The sequence below is a fragment of the Exophiala spinifera genome (assembly GCF_000836115.1).
Source record: "Exophiala spinifera strain CBS 89968 unplaced genomic scaffold supercont1.5, whole genome shotgun sequence".
Classification (NCBI taxonomy): domain Eukaryota; kingdom Fungi; phylum Ascomycota; class Eurotiomycetes; order Chaetothyriales; family Herpotrichiellaceae; genus Exophiala; species Exophiala spinifera.
The window spans coordinates 3,039,365-3,061,513 of NW_015622517.1; the positions used below are offsets into that span (position 1 = coordinate 3,039,365).

At 53.1% G+C, this 22,149-nt stretch overlaps 7 protein-coding genes across 7 annotated transcripts; 4 read left to right on the forward strand and 3 right to left on the reverse strand.

Moving 5' to 3' along the window:
- Positions 1-492: 492 nt before the first annotated feature.
- On the reverse strand, positions 493-2,220 carry PV08_07662 (uncharacterized protein; the record flags this gene model as incomplete). Its single annotated transcript, XM_016381991.1, has 1 exon — positions 493-2,220. One exon carries the CDS (start codon positions 2,218-2,220, stop codon positions 493-495), a length of 1,728 nt encoding a protein of 575 aa, XP_016235093.1.
- Positions 2,221-3,390: 1,170 nt separating this feature from the next.
- Positions 3,391-4,536, forward strand: PV08_07663 (uncharacterized protein; the record flags this gene model as incomplete). Its single annotated transcript, XM_016381992.1, has 3 exons — positions 3,391-3,469; positions 3,623-3,736; positions 3,869-4,536. 3 exons carry the CDS (start codon positions 3,391-3,393, stop codon positions 4,534-4,536), a joined length of 861 nt encoding a protein of 286 aa, XP_016235094.1.
- Positions 4,537-4,899: 363 nt separating this feature from the next.
- PV08_07664 (uncharacterized protein) lies at positions 4,900-9,468 on the reverse strand (the record flags this gene model as incomplete). Its single annotated transcript, XM_016381993.1, has 1 exon — positions 4,900-9,468. One exon carries the CDS (start codon positions 9,466-9,468, stop codon positions 4,900-4,902), a length of 4,569 nt encoding a protein of 1,522 aa, XP_016235095.1.
- An 831-nt stretch (positions 9,469-10,299) lies between these two features.
- On the forward strand, positions 10,300-15,062 carry PV08_07665 (uncharacterized protein; the record flags this gene model as incomplete). Its single annotated transcript, XM_016381994.1, has 2 exons — positions 10,300-10,436; positions 10,487-15,062. 2 exons carry the CDS (start codon positions 10,300-10,302, stop codon positions 15,060-15,062), a joined length of 4,713 nt encoding a protein of 1,570 aa, XP_016235096.1.
- Positions 15,063-16,293: 1,231 nt separating this feature from the next.
- Positions 16,294-18,822, reverse strand: PV08_07666 (uncharacterized protein; the record flags this gene model as incomplete). The annotated part of the gene is made up of 2 exons (XM_016381995.1): positions 16,294-16,377; positions 16,486-18,822. 2 exons carry the CDS (start codon positions 18,820-18,822, stop codon positions 16,294-16,296), a joined length of 2,421 nt encoding a protein of 806 aa, XP_016235097.1.
- A 640-nt stretch (positions 18,823-19,462) lies between these two features.
- PV08_07667 (uncharacterized protein) lies at positions 19,463-20,023 on the forward strand (the record flags this gene model as incomplete). The annotated part of the gene is made up of 2 exons (XM_016381996.1): positions 19,463-19,471; positions 19,520-20,023. The coding sequence occupies 2 exons, from the start codon at positions 19,463-19,465 to the stop codon at positions 20,021-20,023; spliced, it is 513 nt and encodes a 170-aa protein (XP_016235098.1).
- Positions 20,024-20,342: 319 nt separating this feature from the next.
- PV08_07668 (uncharacterized protein) lies at positions 20,343-21,807 on the forward strand (the record flags this gene model as incomplete). Its single annotated transcript, XM_016381997.1, has 2 exons — positions 20,343-20,375; positions 20,422-21,807. The coding sequence occupies 2 exons, from the start codon at positions 20,343-20,345 to the stop codon at positions 21,805-21,807; spliced, it is 1,419 nt and encodes a 472-aa protein (XP_016235099.1).
- Between the last annotated feature and the right edge of the window lie 342 nt (positions 21,808-22,149).

A 22,149-nucleotide genomic window follows, 5' to 3' on the forward strand; every position in this document is an offset into this window, starting at 1 on the left:
TTTTTTTTGTTTTTGCGCACGGGGTTTTTGCTGCCCCCCGTTTGATTGACGGGCATAGATCAAGGGGCTCTGGATATGCATTAGATATGAATCACATGTGAACAGATTTGGAACGTAGGTGTGATGGTCTTTGGTTTCTTTTTGGTCATTACCTACCTACCAGGTAGTACCTAGATCTCTATACAAGGTATGAGTTATGACAGTCCCCCGCCACGCCGGCCGCCATAGGGTTATAATGCACGGTGAATGGCATCTCTATATCAACCACATAGACGCAGACGCAGACACAGACACAGTCATCATGAAGGAAAGGCTGTGAGCCAACCTCCTTTTCCATGTTTGTCCAAATGACTCTCTACCTGTAATAACTCCTTCTGCCTCCTAACATACACCTGCCCGGGTAGGTGGTGGTGGGTACTCGGGCATGCATGTGGGAGCACACACCTGAGGGTACCTACCTCCCTAAATACCCATCTATCAACCCAGCCCTTTCTATTTCTTGATACGAGTGTTCCCTCCACTTGGTCCAGATCTCGTCGGTGTTCCGTCGTCGTAGTCGTCAATACTGTGCGCCTTGACCGTGACGCGGTGGCTCTTCGCTTTCCCCTGAACCTCGACCAGTTCCTCGGCCTGGCCGTGTTTCAAGCCGGTGTCGGCCCGCGGATTCTCGTCGTCCGTATACCCGATGAACTCCGTGGATCCTCCTGCAGCGGTAGTAAAAGGGGTGGTGCGTTGATGACCGTGACCGTCACCGTCACCGTCACCGTGACCATGACCATGAGCCGGAGTCGCTGCCGCGCCGCCGTCTGCCTCTCTCAGCTTCGAGCGTTGCCTGTCCACCCACCTCGTCCACGGGCGGTAGCAGAGCACACTTAGGCCGCCGAATAGGACGAAGCTGCCGCAGATGGCGCCGCCGATGATCTCGTAATTGTCTCCGGCGGTCTCGACGCCGTCCCAGAATCTGCCCGTTGGTTCGGCCACGTTGAGTATCAAGGTCAACAGCTGGATCACGCCGATGATGACGGCGCATATCACGGTCAACGTGGTCAGGACGATGGAGTAGTATAAAAACGTCAGGGGATTCTTGACGCGGATCGCCACATCTCCGTTCCTCTTGCTGTGTTTATTGCCATGTGCATCCTGCTGCTGCTGCTGCTGCCGCTGTTGCTCGACATCGTCATCTTGTTCGCTGCCACCACCGCGGACCGCGAGGGGCCCCTCAGAGACCATTCCAACCTGGTCAACTTCGTCCACGTCGTCGCGGTCTTTCTTGTCGTCATCGCCGCCGCTGCCGCCCATACCCATCGGCGCGACGTAGAGACTCATCATCAACGCTCCGTCGATGGTGTCGACAAGACACATTCCCGCGGTGAACAAGACGGGGAAAACCAGAATGAGCCAGAGACTCGTCCCGCTTGAGCCCTGGATGCTGGAGATGCCCAGCAGCGCGATCTCGGAACTCGTGTCGAAGCCCAGGCCGAACAGGACGCCAAGGGGGTACATTTTCCAGGGGCGGTTGATGAGTTTGAAGGCCTTTTTGAGCGTGCGGAAGAGACACCCGCCGCCTTCGACGTTCCATGCCTCGGCGGCCTCGTGGGTGCCCGGCTGCAGGCGGATGATCTTGCGCATCTGCACGATGAGCTTGTAGAGAATGTACGCGTTCATGACACCCAGAAGGATGAGGAACGCAGCCGAGACCGACGTGCCGATGATTCCGCCGACGGTGCTGAAGGAGCCGAAGCGAGACGACACGCCGGCCGCAGTGGCCGCGACCACTATGGACGTCACGACCACGATTGTGCTGTGGCCCAGAGAGAAGAACGTGCCGACCGTGACCGGCCGCTGGCCTGTTGCTATCAGGCGCCGTGTCATCAGGTCGATGGCCGAGATGTGGTCGGCATCAAGGGCGTGGCGGAGACCCAGTGTGTACGCCAACGCCGCCGTCGAGAGGAGGTGTGTGTGGCTGGTGAGGATGAGACCGCATATTGCCCAGATGACCAGGTTGACTAAAATCAGCAGCGCTATGATCAGGATGGCTGCGAGTGGGAGAGACCGCAGGTATGGGATGCGCGAGTGGACGTGTGAGAGGCGTTTGTGGATGCGGTGTATCGTCCTCTTGAGCACTTTTTTTCTCGCTGGTGCTGGTGCTGGTGCTGGTGTCGGTGTTGCTGCCGGTCGCTGAACCGTGGCGTCATTTTCGAAGCTATTGCGTCCGTCCATGACGGCTGGTCCGGGGCTTTCTCTGAAACGTTTCCTCGCACTGATAGATTGCCCAAAAGCTGGAATGGCAGTCCTAGACCTTGGAGCTCTCGCACAGGGCGTATACGCTACTGGCCCTCGTACAGGATGGCTGGATTCTTTACCTGCAACGCCTCGGGCAACGCACGGTATCGTGTTTTAACTTCGGTTGAAGATACCGTGCAGTCTAGCCATCAAAGGAGTTTGACGTGAGGTGTGAGGGAGAGAGTGATTAGGTCCAGGGCACCGTCATATATACCTGCCTCACGTAGAGGGTCGTACGCAATCGCGGCGTATGCCGAAGAAAAATGTTCGCTAATAGCACTTGTGTATATTGGAGACGCTCATCAAAGAAAAGACCCCTCTCAATGGCGGGGGAGTTCTTGGTAGTACAAGGACCTTGTACCCTGTAAAGTTAGTCTCTTACTGATAAAGACTGACAGTACAGCCTCGCTACTCGATCGAATTACATAACCTGTTGTGGCTACGGAATAACTATTGTTCCTGCTCCATTGTGAAAGTACTCTACTGAGGGAGGCGCTGGAGTGGTATCGCTAAAATGACACCTTACTACTAGCTCAGTACCTAGAACCTCTTAACGTAACCGCGATACCTGCTGGAATGGGAGCCGGGGGTCGTCAGTTTACTAGTTCTTACGAATACCGTGCAAAGCGTCTCCACATTCGATCGAGAGTGCATCCCCACTGGTCTATCGCATCGTGTTAACGGTACCTCTAAGCATCCAAGGTCAGTACTGAACGTGAACGGACGAGGAGCGGCGGATACCTTCCTACTGTGGTACCTACTAGGCCTGCCTGAGAATATCAGTGAACGACTCTCTTATATTACCCTCCAGCCCCCGTGGTCGTCGTTCGTCCAACTTCTCCTCGTATCATATCCTATTACACTTAACTGGGACGACCGGGTTCGTCGCTGTCCGTCCGCCTTTTGGGTCTTTCCGACACCAGGAAGCCCCCCAAACCCTTCGCCCGACCAATCCAGCTAAAGGGGAGGCGTGTTTGAGTGTGCCTTGTCCCTGTGGATTATCCTATATCCTGTCGTTCTCGTTGATATCACATTTCGACGGCCCAGGCCTGTGGTCATTTTGGAACAACAACCCCCCGCCCTACCAACCGACGTCCCAACACAGCCATGTCTCAACAACCACCGTTGACAGCTCGCCTGTACGGTCTACTTGATCCATTGCTCTTGATCTCTGGAAGTGCAAAAGGTATTTGTCCCTCCTCCCCAATCTGCCTGTTGATGTGTCTGCCACACGCACCCACACCCGCACCGCACACCCCCAACCCAGACGCGGACCATGATATTTTCCTCACCCGACCCCTCCGGAGCTGACAATGCTCTGACACTGTGCCTGTGGCAGCCTTTACCAAACACGCCTTCCAGACATTCATTCTGCAAGGCACCTTTCCCACGCCGTCAGCCGTGTTTCGGGTCAGAGATGAGTCGTTTAGCAAGTGGTGGACAAAGGCGACTGGTAAGCCTGCACCTTTCCCTGGGGGATCCAGAACCCACCAATCTACCTACCTACCTTGCCCGGCCAAACTTGAACGAGAAAACTTGTGCTAACATATCACTCTTTTTCTTCCTTTTTTCCTCCTTTGCGCAGCTCCCATCGATCCGCCACCACCACCAGTGGGATCCTCCGCCCTCGTGGCGCCCATCCTGTCCCACGCACATGGGGTGGTGTTGGACATCGGGCCAGGCACCGGCCCTCACGTCTCTGCCTTCTCCGACAACGCCAACATCACCGCCATCTATGGCGCCGAACCTGCCGTGGGCCTCCATCCAGCCCTCCAGGACCGCATCGACAAAGCCGGCCTGACGGCCAGATACCACATCCTGTCCTGCACGGCCGACAAGAAGGACCTCCTCGCCGCGCTGGCCAAGCAGGGGCTGGCAAGTGCTGCTGCCGGCGACCGCGACCGAGACGGCCTTTTCGACACCATCGTCTGCGTGCGAGTCTTGTGTTCGGTCCCTGACCCAGACCAGGCCGCGAGGGACCTGTACTCTCTCCTCCGGCCCGGCGGGGAACTGATGGTCGTCGAACACGTCAAGAACCCGTGGACCACGGCGAACGGCAGCGTTCTCGGCAGGGCCATGCAGATCCTCTGCACCTTGATCGGCTGGCAATTCTTCCTCGCCGGGTGCAGCCTGATTCGGGACACTGCGTCATATCTGAAGAACGCTGGCAAGTGGGAAGCCGTGAATATCAAGTGGAATTTCCCCTGGGCGCCTTTGCCTTACGTCTCTGGCACCTTAACAAAGGCGAGATGAAATACTCCGGGGGCACCAACAAAAAGGGGGGACATCCAGCCCAACACTGTTGGCCTTAAGTGGCCTCAGGTTGTGCTGAAGACGATGTCGATTGATTTTCCCCGATGATGACGAATCCCGAAGTCATCTTTGATTACATACTTGTGGTACATAAGAACGTAGATTTGAATGCTTACATTTTATGAAATACACTGGACTGGGAGCTGAGTCTGAATCTGACAATATCTATGAGGACGATCGACCTCCTCTCTTCATGTCACGCACAAAGCTTCAGTTAACGCCAAATGCCCGACGGTGATGCAGGGCTTTTATGCTCAACCGAGCCCATAACCATAACCACCGTCCCAACTTAGTAGAAACAATTCATAAATTCTTGACCTTTGCTTTACCCTCGACGGCCTGGCTAGGCTTCGGCTCGTGGAAATTGTGCAATCGTTCACCAATAAGATACACCTCATCGCGAATCCTCGCCCTCCAACTTGTTATCTGTGCCTTCAATCCTAGCCACCCAAGCCATATCAGCGCCATGCCAAAGCCGCAGGGATATGCAAATCTGTACACGAGTCTTTGCACCTCATGGTCCTGGATACGCCCAAGGATGTTGACAGTCTTCGCAACGGCGAGAGGGCCTGTGAGTAACGCGACACAGAGCGCGCTGGCAGGCAAGACGAAGGAACGACTCGCGAGGTTGACATCCGGTTGAAACATACCATTACGCACGATGGCAGCCATGGCAGTACAGACGCGCGACCCGGGACCCAGGTAATGCTGGAGTATTTGATATAGCAGTCGCAAGTAGAGCAGTCCCATTACCCAAGACTGTAATATGTAAATGGTCGCACTGTGTTTGTCCAGTTTTGGTCTTTCAATAGAAGGCTGTTCCTTGTGGGCCCATTCCACATACGTCAACAGAGGGACATGGACATACAGCTCCCAGATCAGAGAAAGGACAAATGGCAGGACAAATAAGGTGAAGGTGAGGAGATATCCTATGCCGAGAGCATGTTTCACCATGGCGAGTATTTGTGACCCTGATGATTGTGGAATCTTGCCTTTGATATAAGTCCATGCAGGACGAGCGTAAACAATGGCAGAGCCCAACGCCGTGTAAATCTGCAAACCGGTTGTGAAGGCATAGAGGTCATTCGGAGGCTGCGAAGACTGGGTAAGCAAATAGAGCACTTCCCGTCCAACCAGGAGAGGTCCAATAGTGAAGGCCACGCCCGTGGTCGCAGCAAACAGCCAGAGCAGAAAGATGAATGTTGAGATACGAGCCCCAAACTTAGGAGGTAGGTACACTTTGGTGAATCGCGGATCCTTCTTTCCGTGATCTCCAAAGTCCTGATCAGGTTGTCCATCGACGCGTTCGTTCTGCTCATTAACCGGAAGGAAGACACTGCGTCCCTTAGGCATGCGCACAGAGTCTGATGCCGGAGCACGAACATAAGTTCCGTCCTGAGTATTGTTAGACTCTGGGTCGTTGCCCGAGAGAAGAACGGAAAACCAGCCCGGAGTGCGGTATGTTTCTTCCTTTGCCTCCTCTCCAAATAGAAAATTTGTCAACCTCAAATTCCGAGCACAACCTCGAAACCACCACTCATACATTGCCGAAATCTTTTTAGAGGGCTCAACTTTTCGTAGGATATACCTTAGCAGGAAGTTGTAGAATACGATGTCCACCGGGAACGCCAACCTTGGTTCAGGAGTCGCCCATTGAATTGGTAAAATTCCAGGAACCCACTTCAAAGACCACACCACGCCTCCAAGGCACACAATGACCAAAGCGCCATAAACTAACGCCGAAAATGCGATTTTTCCCAATTGAGCAGGTACCGGTCGTTCGAGTACATCGCGTACCGGATGGAATGTAGGGTCGTCGGGATCTCGAATGAAATAAAGAACGCCGTTCCGCATGATCTTCCGACATATGGATACAAAGAGCGCAAAATGAAACATGTAGCAGGTTCCGATGAACCAGTGGACGAAGACCCCAGTGAAAGGTGCTTGTGCAAGGAAGGCAATCCTGCCAGCGATGGTCGCATCTGCAAACAAAGGTAAGAGCGCCACGTCCAGCAGAAGGCCACAATAGAGTGGGAACAACAACATCTCCAGGCCAATGATGACTACCACTTTCATGACGCCTCCGGCTTGCCTGAGACTATCGGCAAGATACCCTTCGACTTTCTCGTTGTCTCTGAGACCCAAGAACACATGCGCAAGCTCCAGGAAAGCGATTCCAACAGCAGCGAAAAAGGCGTAACCAATCAAGATTGTAATGATCCTGTCCTCTGTGCTCCACGTGACCAGAGATGGGTCAACCTCCAACGGAGGTTTGGGTGATATATTCAACAAGTCTTGAGGAACATAGCGAAGAGCGTTCAGAGTGTCCGTGATAGCTTGCGGAGTCTTCTGGAGAAGTTGTGGAACGGATCGAAGTGCTTGAAACAGGGCACCAACGAGTACTTTCGAAGAGAAAGATGGTCGAGAGACGGCATGTTGAACCCAGAGCAGAGAAGATGCTAGTTGCTCAGCACCATAGTAAATCGAAGCTTTGTAGGAAAGTAGAGCATGGTGAGCCATGATAGAGAAGGTGGGTAGGTCGGGCTTGAGATTGAGGAATGCACCTGACAAGGCTTTCTCCAGCCGCGCACCACTCTTCTGACTTATGTCGAGCGTAAGGACATCCAGCCGGGCAGAGTCCACAACACCGCCGAACGCTGGGAAGAGAGGTGAGATGAGAGCTTTCAGGACCTTGAGGGGTTGATTCATGAAATAGCCACCAAGGCCGGCCACGAAAAAGAAACAATCCACTATCATATCCGCGGTGGTTGATATCCCCAATAGGGGTGCTTTGATCAGCATGATTGGGTTATGCATAAACAGCAATGCAATTTTGCCCCAAACATATGGACACCAGACACTTGCGGACAAAGTGATCGTTATGAGGAAAAGACTGAAGATGACATTCTGAACCATGCCAAATATCGGACCTTCCATACCAAGCAGCTCGAGCACTCCATCTAAATCTTCAATATCTTCTGCTGCGTTGGGATCATTGAGGTCGACACCGAGAACAATATTTGGCTCACGAGCTGCCGGAGCAGCAGGTCCGAGCACTGGTGCTGGCTGGGGAGGGAGATCCATGTGATTGTGATTATGGTTGTTGGGCACAAACGGGGCTTCAGCTAGAGCGTCTTGCATGATCTGCTCATCGTCCTCGTCATTGTTGGCGCCATCAACCTGAGCCTGGAGGTAGATTTGTATGTTCTCAAAGTTTTCAGTAGGCCACAGCCAGCGTGCAAGTCTCTGCCAGATGGATAAATTATGGTCTTCTGGTCGATCGGCCCCTGTACTACCATTTGATGAATCATGGTTATCGCTCGTGGTTACTTCCACTGCTCGACTTGGCTGCTCAGTATCACTCGACTCAGGTGTCGGGAGGATGAGACCATCCGAATCCATATCGTCTTCCGGGAGATCTATCATATCGCTGGGTGCGGTGTGCTGCGCTAGCGGTGAAGAAGTGCCGACATGGTGATCCTCAATGTCAGATAATGGTCGGGTATTGAAGAACTCTTCGTCATTGGAAGAATGCGAATATTCGAAGGGGATTGGAAACCTCTCGCCTTGACCTGCATTATTGCCAGAAACGACCTCAAAATTGCGCTGAATGAGGATAGAGTTACTCAAGCTGTGTCTTCTGAAAGGTCCCGGCTCTGTATCATCAACACTGGCCGAGCTCTCCCCTCCTGCAACGTCTCGGTCTGGCTGGGCTGAACCGTCATGAATGAGACTTTGTGATCTGTTTGGTACGTTTGGTCTTTCGAGGACATCCCCTGTGTCTGTTACAATGTTGTCTTCGGTTAGGACGTGCCGTAGGCGAGGAATGATAATGGGCCTTTGGCCTTGCTCGGGAACCAGGACTTCTGCGTTCTGCTCAGGACGGACTTGGTCATTCAGCTCCTGCGGTTGGTTTTGTTGCTGTGGTTCAGGGACAGCATCGACCAGATCAGGGTCTGGCATATTCAGATTCGGTTGCTGATTGATTACCCATTCTCTGATCAGGAAAACGAGAATGAATGCGGTGACGAGCGACACACATATCAACTGACCCTCAACAACGTCAATACATATTGCATTGATTGTAGGGACGTTTGTAAGATGACTGAGAAATTCAACGTCGGAGAGTAGAGACGGAGGTCGTCGTGGTGCTCTCACAGGCTGCGTAGTAGGAGCTGCAGCTGCAGAAGCACCCCGTCTCTTCCAACCGGGAAGGAAAAGTGAGAGAAAGAGTTGTGCGACCCGTGCTATCAAGCCCTGGCTCAAAAAGACGCGGACGATATCTGCCAAAGACAACTGCATGGGAGGAAGCGGCAGCTTTATCTGCTCGAGATACTCATTCAGCGCTGATGTGGCGGTAACATTATACGATGAGCCGTTCGACGCCGCGGTTGCTGTATTATTGAGCATAGACTGCGTGTGGTCTTCATCCAGCCAATTTCCATCGGCGAACCAGATCATACCGCGCCATATTTGTCTTATGCACCACGGCAGACAGCAGATCCAGATCAGACCAACGATGAGATAACGTGTATATCGCAATGCGGTTCTTGCTCCGTGTCTCGCGAGCTGCCGTATGAAAAGAGGGAAAGGTAGGGCGGCAGGCATGGAACGGTCGTAGAGTTTGGTGAAGCGAAAAGAAGTCTTGCATAGTTCGCAGTATTTCTTCTGGGAATGGGCGAGCCATTCCATGAGACATTCTTGATGAACAAATCTGATACTACCACTGCATTTGCAAGGGTAGAATAGAGGCTGGCTTGGGGTGGCTTCACCGCGACATATCCGACAGTGATCCTGGCCTTCCTCGTAAGGAACATGCTGAGGATGCACAGGGATGGAGAAGGATTCTGCTTCTGGGGTGTTCGGAGGCATCTTGCCCGGATGTGACCATGGCGAGAAGAGGGCAAGATGAAGGCGAGTCGAGGTAGACGAGGCGAGAGAGGCAGACCGGTGAGAGTCAAGAAGGTCTCAAAGCGATGAGTGTTTAAAGACGCAGAGTAATAGATTAAATCATGGTGTTTGACGGTCAATCGCAGTCGCAGCCAGTTTCAAGGGTCTTGGTGTGTCAGTTGCACCTCATGTACCTCGTACTTCCCCAGACAAAGAAAGTGGCGCTGAGATGCAGTCAGTCCGATGATCATGTGACCACTAGGCGAACCCCCAGCCAAAGATCAAGTTTTGAGCAGTGGTGGACGATCTCGCGTTTGAAGCATGCGCCTTGACGTGATTGACGCCTATTTGCACATGCCACGACCTGTGATTGACCTCACTCCAGGCTTCGAGTCAATGTGCCATGGGCGTCAATGGGCGTCTCCGGTGGCCCCCTACGTAGGCCTTGGTAGCCAGTAGCCTCCCTGCCCGGTTGCGAGGCTCACTAACTCCAGGGCCCAGTGACGTAAGGCCGTTTTCGATATGGTGCTACTCACACCCCCGTTATTTTCCCGGTTCGAAAAGCCAGGAGCTCACACCTGCGACGCCTGCTTGCCCATCTTTTTACATCGTGAGACGAGAGGCTTCCTCATCGTTTCTCCAGAACCGTGTCCTCAATTATATTCCTAATCGATCTCTCTTTGTCCTCTTCGTCTCCATCTCTACTTGCGATCTCAGTCCCTTCTCCGCTGATCTGGCTGTACTCTCACTACTTCTCTTTCCACGCGGAGTGGACTGTCTGAATTGGCAGCACGCTACTGCCATTCCGAAAACATGGCGGTGACTGAGAATGGGAGGCTGATAGAGAGCATCAAGGACCGGCCTAATGGACACGCTGTAGGCCCAGTTGTACGCCGACAGCGTCCTCGCCGACAGGGCTGGATTTTATGGCTGTTTAACAATCTAGCAAGGTGGGCAGCTTCAATCCGGAAGTTTTGAATGTCTCTAACAGCGTCAACAGGCTTACATTCTGGTACGCCCTATTCACAGTCGTATTCCGATGTCCCCCTACACCAAAGCAGCTCACCGAGTCCTCGCCGCACCTATGCCAAAACTACTTTACTCTCAAGTCGTATGCACAACCGCATCTGCAACCATATTACGATGAATACGCCGCTCCATATGTCGCCAAAGCCCAGCCATATGCTGAACAAGCGAATAGACGCATAATTCGCCCTGCTTCAGTATTTGTGAGGGTGAACTACCATAAGTATGCTGCGCCTCAGGTCGAAACTGCGCAGAAATACATACAAGCGGAACTTGAGAAGTCAATTGTTCCACAGCTCAAGAAGGCCCAACTCAAGGCTGGACACCTGTATGACAACAATCTTGGTCCTCATGTCAATAAGGCTGCAATGCTAGCTGAACCCTACTATACCACCGTTCGAGATTCCTCATACCACACTATCCAGCATTACATACTGCCAGCTGCCCGGTATTCGCGACCACATCTGGAAAATGGATACCATGTTACGCAGCGGTTCCTTACAACTACTGCGTACCCGCTAGCTCGGCATGCTTGGTCAGACCTGGTCATTTTTGTTGATGGAACTCTCTGGCCCTTTCTGAAGGGTCTCTATATCGACAACGTTAGACCGCAACTGGTTATGATCAATGAGCGGGTGGCGAAGTATAGAGAGTCAAGGAAGCTGAAAGCTGCTATGGATGAAGTTGATAAGACATATTCGACCTCAACTGCTTCTGTAAGCGCAACAGCCAGTACCGCGGTCGACGACGTCTATGCATTGTTTGACACCGATGACGAGACGACAACTTCCACGACTTTGGATGCCACTGAAGAGTCTGCTGCCACAGTGCAACCACCAGTTCGACCAACCTACAAACAAGCCACTGAAGAGCAGTTGTCAGCCGATCTCAAACAATGGCAGGAGAAGTTTGCCGTTGCTGCGGATAAGGGCGCTGATGATCTGCGCGAACGTGTCGGATCTATTGTAGAGAGTCTCGTTCAAAGTGACATAGACGGCTTGGGTCGAGGCCTGGCTACCGCTCTTGAAAAGACGGTTCAGAACGAAATTGAAAATGTCAAGGCCAAAATCATTGGCGTGGTGGGGAGTGTTCCTGAGGATGCAAGTCCTGACAAGGTCAGAAAAGCTGCGGAAGATATCCTTGGGTCGATCCGAGCCTCAGGAGCCGAAATCAAAAGTCGCGCACAAAAAGTGCGCGATTGGGCCCAGGACTTCGAAACGGGCTTGGATCAACGCTTGGCCGATGCTTCTGCTTCTACTTTGGACGTTCTCGATGGAATCAAAGACCTTGGACTTCAGGAAGTCGGCATGCGGTGGTCTTGGATGGAAGGAGTGACCTACAAGCACTGGGCAAAGTTTCACGCCGTTCGAAACCAGCTAGATGACTGGAAACAAGAGGTGGAGGAGGTTGTAACGAAAAGCCCTGAAGCAGAGAAAGCCATCTCCACTGCTCGACAAATCATGGAAGAAAGCATGGCAATCACCGAGGATGCGGCCAAAGAGCTGGTAAGACTCAAGGGGGTTGCTCAGTGGAAGCTACGAGCACGAGATACGACAGACAATTTCGAGACGAGGAGCATGCCTGCTGAAGCCGTCTCGGCAGCGTCAAGTCTTGCAGCAGAACTTCAGGGCACCTCCTCCCAAGCAATCGAGTCCGCCGGCAGTGTATTGTCTGAGGCAGCCGATACTGTCGCCAGAGGTATTTCATCCGCGTCCTCTGCAGTTATTGGCAGCAGCACTGGATCTGTGGAATCGGCCGCGTCAGCAATCGAGAACCTGGCAGATGATAATCTCGCAGCCGCGAAGTCAGCAGTTGCGTTCTCGAGCACGGGCTCTCTTGAGTCTGCAGCATCACAACTCAGTTCTTCCGTTGCTGATGCGTACGAGTCAGCGTCTTCAGTGGTGACCGGCACAAGTGCCGGTACAGCTCAGTCCATTGCGTCCGAAGTAAGCGAGTCGGCTTCAAGCTTGGCCAGTGCGGTTCCTGAGGAGTTCGCCTCGCTAACCAGCGCTGCTGCTAGCCAAAGTTCTCCACTGACAGAATCCATGGCAGTGACTTCTAGTGACGAGTTAACGTCTGCGGAATCGATCTTGGAAAACGTTTCCAGCTCAGCGTCCTCTGTCGCAGACTCAGCGAGTAGCCAGGCCTCGTCTAAAGTTTTCGCGGGTGCGATGGCTCAAGAAGTAAAGGGCACCGGACCGATCCTGGACGATGTCTTTGATGATGATACAGTCTCTGCCTTCTCTGAGAAGGTTCAAGATATTGTTAATAATGCCGGTGACCGCTACTCCGAAGTCACTCGAGCAGTTTCAGAAGCGATTTATGGTACTAAACAAGGGACTGGCGAGAGCATCACCTCGGTTGCCAGTGAGCAATACTCCAGTGCTGTTGCAGCCGCGTCAAGCATTCTCTTCGGGGAGCCCCAGGGAGCTGCCGAGAGCATCACCAGTGTGGCCTCTGAGAAGTATGGGCAGGCCGTTGCAGCCGCCAGTGCTGCCATATACGGAACTCCGATGCCCCTAACCGAGTCCATTCTCCTTCAAGCGAGTTCTCTGTACAGCCAGGCTATCAGCCGTGCGGAGGATAACTACAGCGCCGCCAAGTCTGCTGCTTCAAAGCAGATCTCGGGGACCCCGAAGCCGATTCATGAAGAAATGCTGTCTTCGATTGAGTCGGCTTATTCTGGTGCAACCTCAGCAGCTCATAGTAGGCTTGAATCTGCTCGGTCCGCACTTCCATCCAGATACTCAGCTATCAGCAGAGTAGCCGCTGGAACTTTACCAACAACCAACCCTCTCGACTCGGTCACAGCAGTGGCCTCTTCTGCCCTACAAGATTCGTTGGCTGCAGCGTCGGCGCAGTACTCAAAGGCTAAGGCTGCTGTTGGTGCCACTCCTGCCCCAGCACACGAGCGATATCTGAGAGAAGCTCGAAAGAACTATTATGCGGCCATTGGAATGGCGCATGAGCAATATGATGATTTTATCAAGGCGGCTTCCAGCGCTATCTACGGCGCTCCAAGTCCTGTACTGAGCAGCATGTCAAGTGCTGCATCGGTCGCAATTTATGGGACCCCCGTTCCGGCGTACCAGAGCCTATTAGACCTAGCTGCAGCACAGTATTCGGCAGCTTCGTCAGCAGCGAAAGCGAGTCTCAGTTCCTACCGATCATCAGTTAACTCTGCTGCCACACCAGCCCAGAGCTTACTGGACGAAGCACTTGCGGCGTACTCCAGCGCTATAGAGGTTGCATCCTCCTCTCTATCTTCGGCTTCTTACGCTGCCAGCACAGTTGTTTACGGTACTCCCGCCCCTTTCTACCAGAGTGCCTTGGATCAAGCTTCTTCTTCATATGCCGCAGCTTCCTCGGCTGCTGCTTCACACATGTCCGCAATGCTAGACTCGGCCTCTTCTGCAGTTAGCGGCAAGAACTCTCCTGCACAAAATGTCCTGGACGGCATATCTTCACAGTACGACGCCGCCATCGCAGCTGCGTCGTCATCGTTGTCGTCCGCCAGTCTAGCCGCCAGTACTGCTATGTACGGTACTCCTACTGGTCCTATCGAATCGGTGTCCAGTGTTGCCTCTCAAAATTGGGAAGCCCTTGTGTCAAAGGCCAGTTCGCAGATCTACGGTACTCCAAGGCCCTTCTACGACGAACTGGTCGATCAAGCAAGCGACTATTCCGCACAAGTGACCAACTTTGCTGGTGACCAATATGTGATAATTCAATCATTTGTGTCCGAACTGATCGTAGGCAAAGAGCCGGCCTTCACCGAATCCGTCATGAACAGGCTCAGTTCGGCTTACTACACGGGCTATGCGTCGGCTGCCAGCCTCGCCAATGATGCCTACGATTCGGCATCATCGATAGCATCGAGGGCTGGAACTTATTTCACCCCATCTCCAGAGGTCTCGTCGGTCATTGATTCAGTCACCGAACAATTGAACTCAGCAGTGGATGCTGCAAGCGCTCAGATTTACGGGACCAAGAAAGGGGTTATTGAGCAAGCTTCTTCTGCTGCTGCGGATTCATATTCATCAGCCAGCGCCGCTGTTAGTGAGGCAATCTATGGAACTCCCGTTGGTTATGCAGAAGCCGCGCAGTCTTCGTTCGCCGACATAGCAAAGAGCGCACAAGACGCCATCTCTGTAGCTATCTATGGTACACCTACGGGCACGGTTGACGCTATTACCAGCGCTGCTGCCAATCAGTACTCTTCTGTTTCATCAGCTGTTGGTGACGGTGTTGCGGCAGCAGTTTCTGTGGTAGGAGACATACCTGATCAAGCAGCAAGCGCGGCGGACAACGTGAGAGCGAAGATCTCGGAGGCCGTATATGGTCCTGAACAGGGTGCTCTAGAAAGCGCGCAATCAAGGATCGCCGAGGCTGTAGAGAGCGCAAAAAGCGCCATTGCAGCAATGGCAAGTGATGTTGGCGAGAGTGGTGCCAGCATTGCTGAGGCTGTCAGCAGCAGTGTGGATGAGATGGCGAGTGCTGTTAGCAGCACGGTCAGTGACGCCACTCAATATGTGAAGGACGAGTTGTGAATGTTTTTCTCGAAGGTATACGTTCCAAGGGGGGATGGTGCTGACGGTGAAGCGATGGGAAGCAAAAATGATGCGCTTTACGAAGTGACTGATAAAATTGACATGACTTTTGCCGGGCGCGGGCGTTGGGATGCGACTGACGTATGGACGGGACATGATACATGACCACACCTGCATCAGCCTTTCGTATATCAGGAGCTTCCAGGCACCGCGTGGCTCGGGGTGGTCTTCCTCTTGGTTTTGCGCGTTGTTGTTTTTTTTCCGGAGCGGCTTTTGTTACTATGATTTGACGATACCTCTCTCATTGCTTGTTTGGACTCTTTTTGTTCTTCTTCCTTTTTGCCTGTCAATGTACTGATACCTATGTAAGCATGCGATGACTTACAACGCTACGAAGGACTAAAGTGCCTCGCTATTGTACCCATTGTACCCAGTGTCTACAGATACACGAAGGATCGATTCATTTGGAATATGATGCGTCAAGTGAACAACGTACTGTGCAGCTTTTGTCTTTTGCCCGGGGAGCGAAAGGAAAGGAGCCTTCAAGAGAATGGTGTTGACGACGGACGACGTTCTTCACCTTCTCCCCCCCCCCCCCCTTTTTTTTCTTTTCCTCTTTCTTCTCTCCGCCTCCCTCCTCCGCCTCGTCGAGTCCCTGCCGCGGATTCACATGGACACGACCGACACGGGTAACCCAAGGTAGGCAGGCACCGAAGTATCTCTGAGAGTGCGTCAAGGAGGTCGCGTCGCCTAGCCTAGGGAGGAGGTAACCTGGTTGGGGGGTACTGGCTAACAGACAGGTACGAGTTGATCAAGATCAAACTCAAGTTCAAGCTACCCGCGCCGCCCCGACGCCGTCGCTGGCGTTAAACGGGGGGATGCATGTGCATGGCCAATTTGCGCTGCGCTTAGACTTTTCAATCATGCATACGCCTCATCCTTCACTGGGGAAAAGGGGGCAGAGGGCGGGAAGCCTGATGTGTATGGATTGATCCTCAAAATGGGATTTTCATGCCCATGGGGAGTGTTCGAGTATGATGGGATCAACGTTGGAATTTTTCTCCTTATCGATGGCCCAAATGCTGCTTCGAATGCCGAAATGCCGAAATGCCCAAAGCCCCATGCTCAATGCCTAATGCCCGTTTCCCCCCTTGAAAGCCGTTTTAAACGCCGATGCGAATTATAGGTGCCGTGGCAATCAATCCAATCCACTCCGTCAAAAGTGACACTTTCAGTCCATATCTTCATCCTCGTCATAACCGTCTTCGTCTTCGTCATCTAAACTCTCCATGGCATCTTTGATGAATTGAGCTGCCTGTTGAACGAACCAAAGTTAGTAAACAGAAACATAGTGGGCAAGGCGAGTGAGGACAGCCTTCGAGGTTATACATATACATATATACCCACACTCTGTGTAACGTACCTTGGGATCCAGATTGAGAGCCATGGTGAAGGCTCTGACGGCATTGGCCTTTTCTCTCAGCATCTTGTACAGCCTGCCCATCAAGAACCACACATTGGCCTCGTCGGGTGCGACATCCCGCAGGATCAACAACTCTGCCAAGGCGTCCCGGGGCCGTCCTAGACTCATGAGACACCTTGCCTTCTTGAACCGGCCCAATGCACTATTCGGTGCGAGCGTGCATGCACGAGTGTACATCTGCAACGCCTTCTCGGGCTGCTTGAGTCTCTCGAGGACGAGGCCAATACAGCATATCAGCACGGCATTGGTAGGGTTGATCTTGGCTGCAGTTCGATAATGTTGTTCGGCAATCTTCCATTTGCCCATCTTTTCATACACCTTTCCAAGACCGTACCAAGCATTGTAGTGTCTCGGGTCGGCGGCGACCGCGGCGCGGTATGCTTCAAGGGCCTTTTCAAATTCCTCGTTCGAGATGTATTCGTGGCCCTGGAGGGTGAAGCCATAGGCGAAATTGGGGTCAAGTTGCGTTGAACGTTTGAAGCATTTCAGAGCTTGTTCATGTTCGCGCTGAAGAGAAAACGAGTTGCCAATGGCACACCATGTCTGAGGGGAGAGTCGTTCCAACTGGACGAGCTCGTGGGCGAGATTGGCGAGTTCAATCTCGTTCTTGAGATGCCAGAGAATCGTGGAATATATCTCCATGTCCTCCAACCGCGTCGGCGCGAGTTGCCTTACTCGCACAAAGAACTTTTCGGCCTCGACATATTGTGCTTGTTCGTAATACGCCTTGCCGATCTGGGCGAGGACGTACGGCGTTTCTCGTTGTGCTGAAGGCAGAGAGTTGTATATTTGAATGGCTGTTTGGGATTCGTAATTGGACAGATACAGTTGGGCAGATGCCAGTCTGCTAAACAAATCGAGGAGGGACTGGATTGCTTCGAGCTCTTTTGTCACAAGTGATTCTGCCCGAGCTTTGGCAATGGGTAAGGCGGGCACAGGAGGCACGTTCGTCGACTTTTGCTCTCTGCTGTCCACATCCATCGCATCTGCTGATCCTGTTCTCGTCCGATTCCCGCTCACAACTCGTCCAACAGTTGAAGTGTTTGCTGTTCGGGCTCTTACAACCGGAGCCTTGGCCTTTTTGATATCTCTACCTTCCCGTAAGCCAAGAGTATTTGCCAACGAAGAAATTTTGCTTCCTGTCGTACTGCTCGCAGTGGGTGGCCTCGTGGTATTGAGCAATCGATTGCTCCTTCTCGTGCCCTCTGCGACTGCGGATGCATGATTTGTGGGCGCCGGCTGACCTGAAACTGTCCTCTTAGATGGTGCAGCCGGTGCAGGAGGGGGATCCTGTAATACGGTCGGATCATCGGCGGGCTTCGCTTTCGCTCTCATTCTCGCGGACCCTGTCTTCCACCTAGGAGGAGGATCTGCCGGCGCTTCAGCTGAAGTCTTTACTTTTCGAACAGGTGCAGCTGGAGGCTCGTGAAGATGGTTTACGGGAGCCCCGTTTAATACACCCTCATCAGCCTCTGTGTCCACAGACGGCGTATTCAAACCCTCCTCATCTAGGATTGTACTGGCAGTGTTGACGCTGATCTTGCTGCCATTGAGTTTCTCCCAAAGAACAGAATTGTTTCCATTCGGCCGTTGCGAGGACACGAACGGGTCCGGAGGCAGCTGACTTCGGTCCTGAGTGATATGGTTCGACGCCACGTTTCTCTCGGCAGCGGCTTCGACTCTTGTAGTTTGCTGATGTGCCTGATGTGTGGCGGCTATGACCTCGGAGGACATTTTGTAAATGTTTGGGGCGCTGACTTTTGCGCCAGAGTCGGCCAGACCAGTAAATGCATCCCACATGAAAGGATTCAGTTTCAGCGCAGCAGCCCAGCACTCCACCGCCTGATCGAGGTCTTTGTGAGCTTTCCACAGTTTGCCCTTGAGACACAAGACTGCTGCCGCGTCGGGTAGATGTTGCCTCCGAGATTCAGTGTGTTGACCCCAAGCATTCCGGTTCTGCCACAAGTGTTTACTCTTCTCCAACGCTGTCAGTCCGTCCACATAACGGCCCAGCTCGAGCGACGCTTGTGCAAAGACGTAGCTACAGCCGAGGTGAAGACCTCTCAGTCCCGCAGATCGGCTGGTTTCCCAGGCTGCTTTTGAAAAGCCAGACTGGTATTGGCAGTACGACAACAAGTATGCGGCCTCGGAGGATCGAGGTTCGTAGGCTACGAGTCGAGCGGCCAGGAATAGGGCGTTTTTGAGAAGACTGTTGTCGAGATGATAATAAATTAACTGGCGCAGCTGACCAGCGACGTGCACTGCTGTAGGAGCCATGGTTGCATAGAGCCGGGAGTAGGAGTCGCAGCGGAGGATGGGATTGCTCGGCACGGTTCAGAGAGACCTTGTAGGTGAGAAACACGGTCGTGAGGGCATGAATGATGTGTGGTGTCAATGGTCAAAACAATGCGGCGCGGTGGAAATGAGCATATCGTGAGGCTGGATTGAAGGCCGCAAAATTATCTTCGAGGCAACAACATGGAACCGGCATTAACTGTAAGTTTAAGGTCGAGTATGAATAGAGCCGGGGCGGCTACTGTGAAATGTTGCTGTTGTTTTGAAGGCGGCGGCGACGGTCGGTGGTCTGTTGCTAGTCTGCGCTGCGCTACGCTACGATACAATAATGTGGCTGGAATGAGGCACCGTCACAGATCGCCTGTGGCGGGGGATTTTCGACCGATGAAATCCTACCCAGCACTCCGTCCAGACACTCAATACATTCGAGCTTAGCAACGCCATTTCCAACTTCTTGCAGCGACTGCGACTGCTACTGCTATTGCTGCTGGCTCTCTCTTGACCAACTCCTCAAAGGACAGCTGGACCACACGTTAGGCACCGTTGCAAAACTCATTCACCTCCGAGCGCACCGAGCACACGACTCCAAACACCTCTCAACCAGGCACAACCTCCTCCCAGCATGGCGAACGTAAGCAGAAGTAGAGACATCTCTATCCTCTAACTGACCCTTTTCTAGAAACATGCAAAAAACCTCACGGTCCGCAATGCTAACCGGCTAAAACAAACACACCTCATCACGGCTGCCATTAACGCAGTCTTCCTCCTCCTACGCTTTACCCTTCGACGATCGTTGTCCCTCAAACGATACATATTGCTCTCTTTACCGGGGCTCATGATCGAGTTCTACCTGGATCGTTCAGCGAAACCTACCTATCGCCAGGACGGCACGATGCGCGGCGGAGAAGACCTTGGCGCGAAGGGACTGACTGAATTTATGTGGGATGTCCTCTATTGGACATGGATCAATGTGATCCTGGTCATAATCTTCGGTAACCGGGCATGGTGGTTGTACCTGATCGTCCCAGCTTACGCCATATATGCTGCCGTTACCACAGCTAGCGGACTGAAAGGCATGCTGGGTGGTATGGCTGGCGGCGGTGCAGAGGGAGCCAGCGCACCGCCGAGCAAGAGACAGGCCAAGATGGAGAAGAGGGGAGGTCAGCGTGTTGCATATCGCTGAGGCAAAAATATATAACGTTGTTCGATGAATGGTACATACCGTATACTACGAATGGCATAGATGGAATGCGAGCTACTCCGTGCGGATACGGAATCCTCTGTACCACTTCGCATCCCCGGCTCTTGAGAATGTGGGGGAAGATTCGGCGCGTCCCAACTCGATGCTGTCATCTCTTCGTCGTCCGTTTCGACTGCATTTGTCCCTCTCCGCTTCTCAACTTCTCAACATCCCAACATCTCACTCACGCCTGTTCCCATTCTCTCTCTGTGTGTTCATACCAATGGCTTCCACGAAATGATGCGACAGCCTCTTTGCAGCCATGGCAGACTCCTACCCTTATAACAGTCAACTTGTATGGACCTCCCAGGCGTGTTTGTACCGACTACTTACTTCTACAGGACGCCTTCGAGCTCTACCACCAAGTTCAGGAAGAATCTCGATCGTCTCGACCCTCTTTGCCGAATGGCACACTCCTCGAAGCTCTGGGCCATGCCATCTCTGGCTCCGTCGGCTCCTCGATATCTAATGCCGCGCTCTACCCAATTGATCTGATCATAACCCGCCTCCAAATCCAGCGGAAGCTGCGTGGTGATGACCAGTCCCATCCCTCCGACACCGAATACAAATCCTTCAGCGATGCAGTCCAGAAGATCTACGCCAACGAAGGCGGGATCGCCGGTCTATTCACAGGCCTAGCACAAGACACCGCAAAGACTATAGCCGACTCATTCATCTTCTTCCTGCTTTATAGCTATTTCCGCAATCGGCGCCTGGCCGCCCACGCCAACGCACACTCCCTGCCTGCTCTTGAAGAGCTGTCTGTGGGCTTCGTAGCCGGCAGCTTGACCAAACTTGCGACCACACCCATCGCCAATGTCGTGACGCGAAAACAAGCCGCGGCTCTCTTGGCCGTGAAGGACCAGGACCAGAGCGATGACAAAGGCCACTTCCAAGTCCCCGACACCCGCAAGATCATCCAAGACATCCTGTCGGACAAGGGTATCCAGGGCTTCTGGTCCGGCTACTCGGCCAGCCTTGTCCTCACGCTCAACCCCAGCATAACCTTTTTCCTCTTCGAGAACCTCAAAAAGGTTGTTCTCCCTCGACACCGCCGCGCGAATCCTCCGCCATCTTTGACATTTCTTCTCTCTGCTCTCAGCAAAGTCTGCGCCTCCAGCATCACGTATCCATTCAGTCTCGCCAAGGCACGTCTCCAAGCAGGCGGCGTCGGTGCCAAATCTCCGTCGTCGTCGTCGTCTTCTGCACCACCATCCGAGGACCACCACTCGACCGAAGAGAAGGTCGTCGAGGAGGACGCCCCGACTCCAGCTCAAGGCCGAAATGCCGCTCGGGCGACAATCTTCTCCACCGTCCTCGCCATCGCACAGACCGAGGGTGTCGCGTCTCTCTACGAAGGCCTGCAGCTCGAGATCCTACGCGCCTTCTTCTCGCACGGCATGACCATGCTCGTCAAACAGTCGATCCAGCGCCTTCTCGTGCGCGTTTACTACGTCATGTCCATCGTCGCGGGCCGATACCAGCGCAAGGCCCACCGTGGCGCGAACCGCCTCTCGGCCAAAGCCAAGGAAGGCGTCGAGTATTACAATCTCGCCATGGCCCGCGCGAGCCAGAAACTCGAAGAGACCAAAGCCGTGATCCAGCAGCGTGCGAACGAGACGGCAGAGTTTGTGGCCGAATACGTCGAGGAGGACGACGGCCAGTGGCGAGACTTGTACGGCACGGTCGGGTTGGCGAAATGGTTGGACAAGGACAGGGGGTTATGATGATGGTTTGGGGGAATAGCAGGGAGTGTACACGGAGCAATGACTGACTGATTGATTTGTGCATGTATGATGGATGGGTGGATAGTGGATGGACTTATTAGGTGGGGAAACCCTGTATACTGCTCACCTACCTACCTACTTTGTGTGGCTAGTATAATGTTGACGTGACGTGATGTTTTAATGCCTCTTGTGGTCTGTATGCCTTTTACCTCTTCACCTAGGTAGGTAGGTAGGTAGGTATACATGGGGGAACAACACCACGAGGTACGAGGCAACGCCCAAGTTTTTATTCCAAAAATCTATGGGGTTTGCACCACTTTTCGGAATAAAAACCTGGGCATT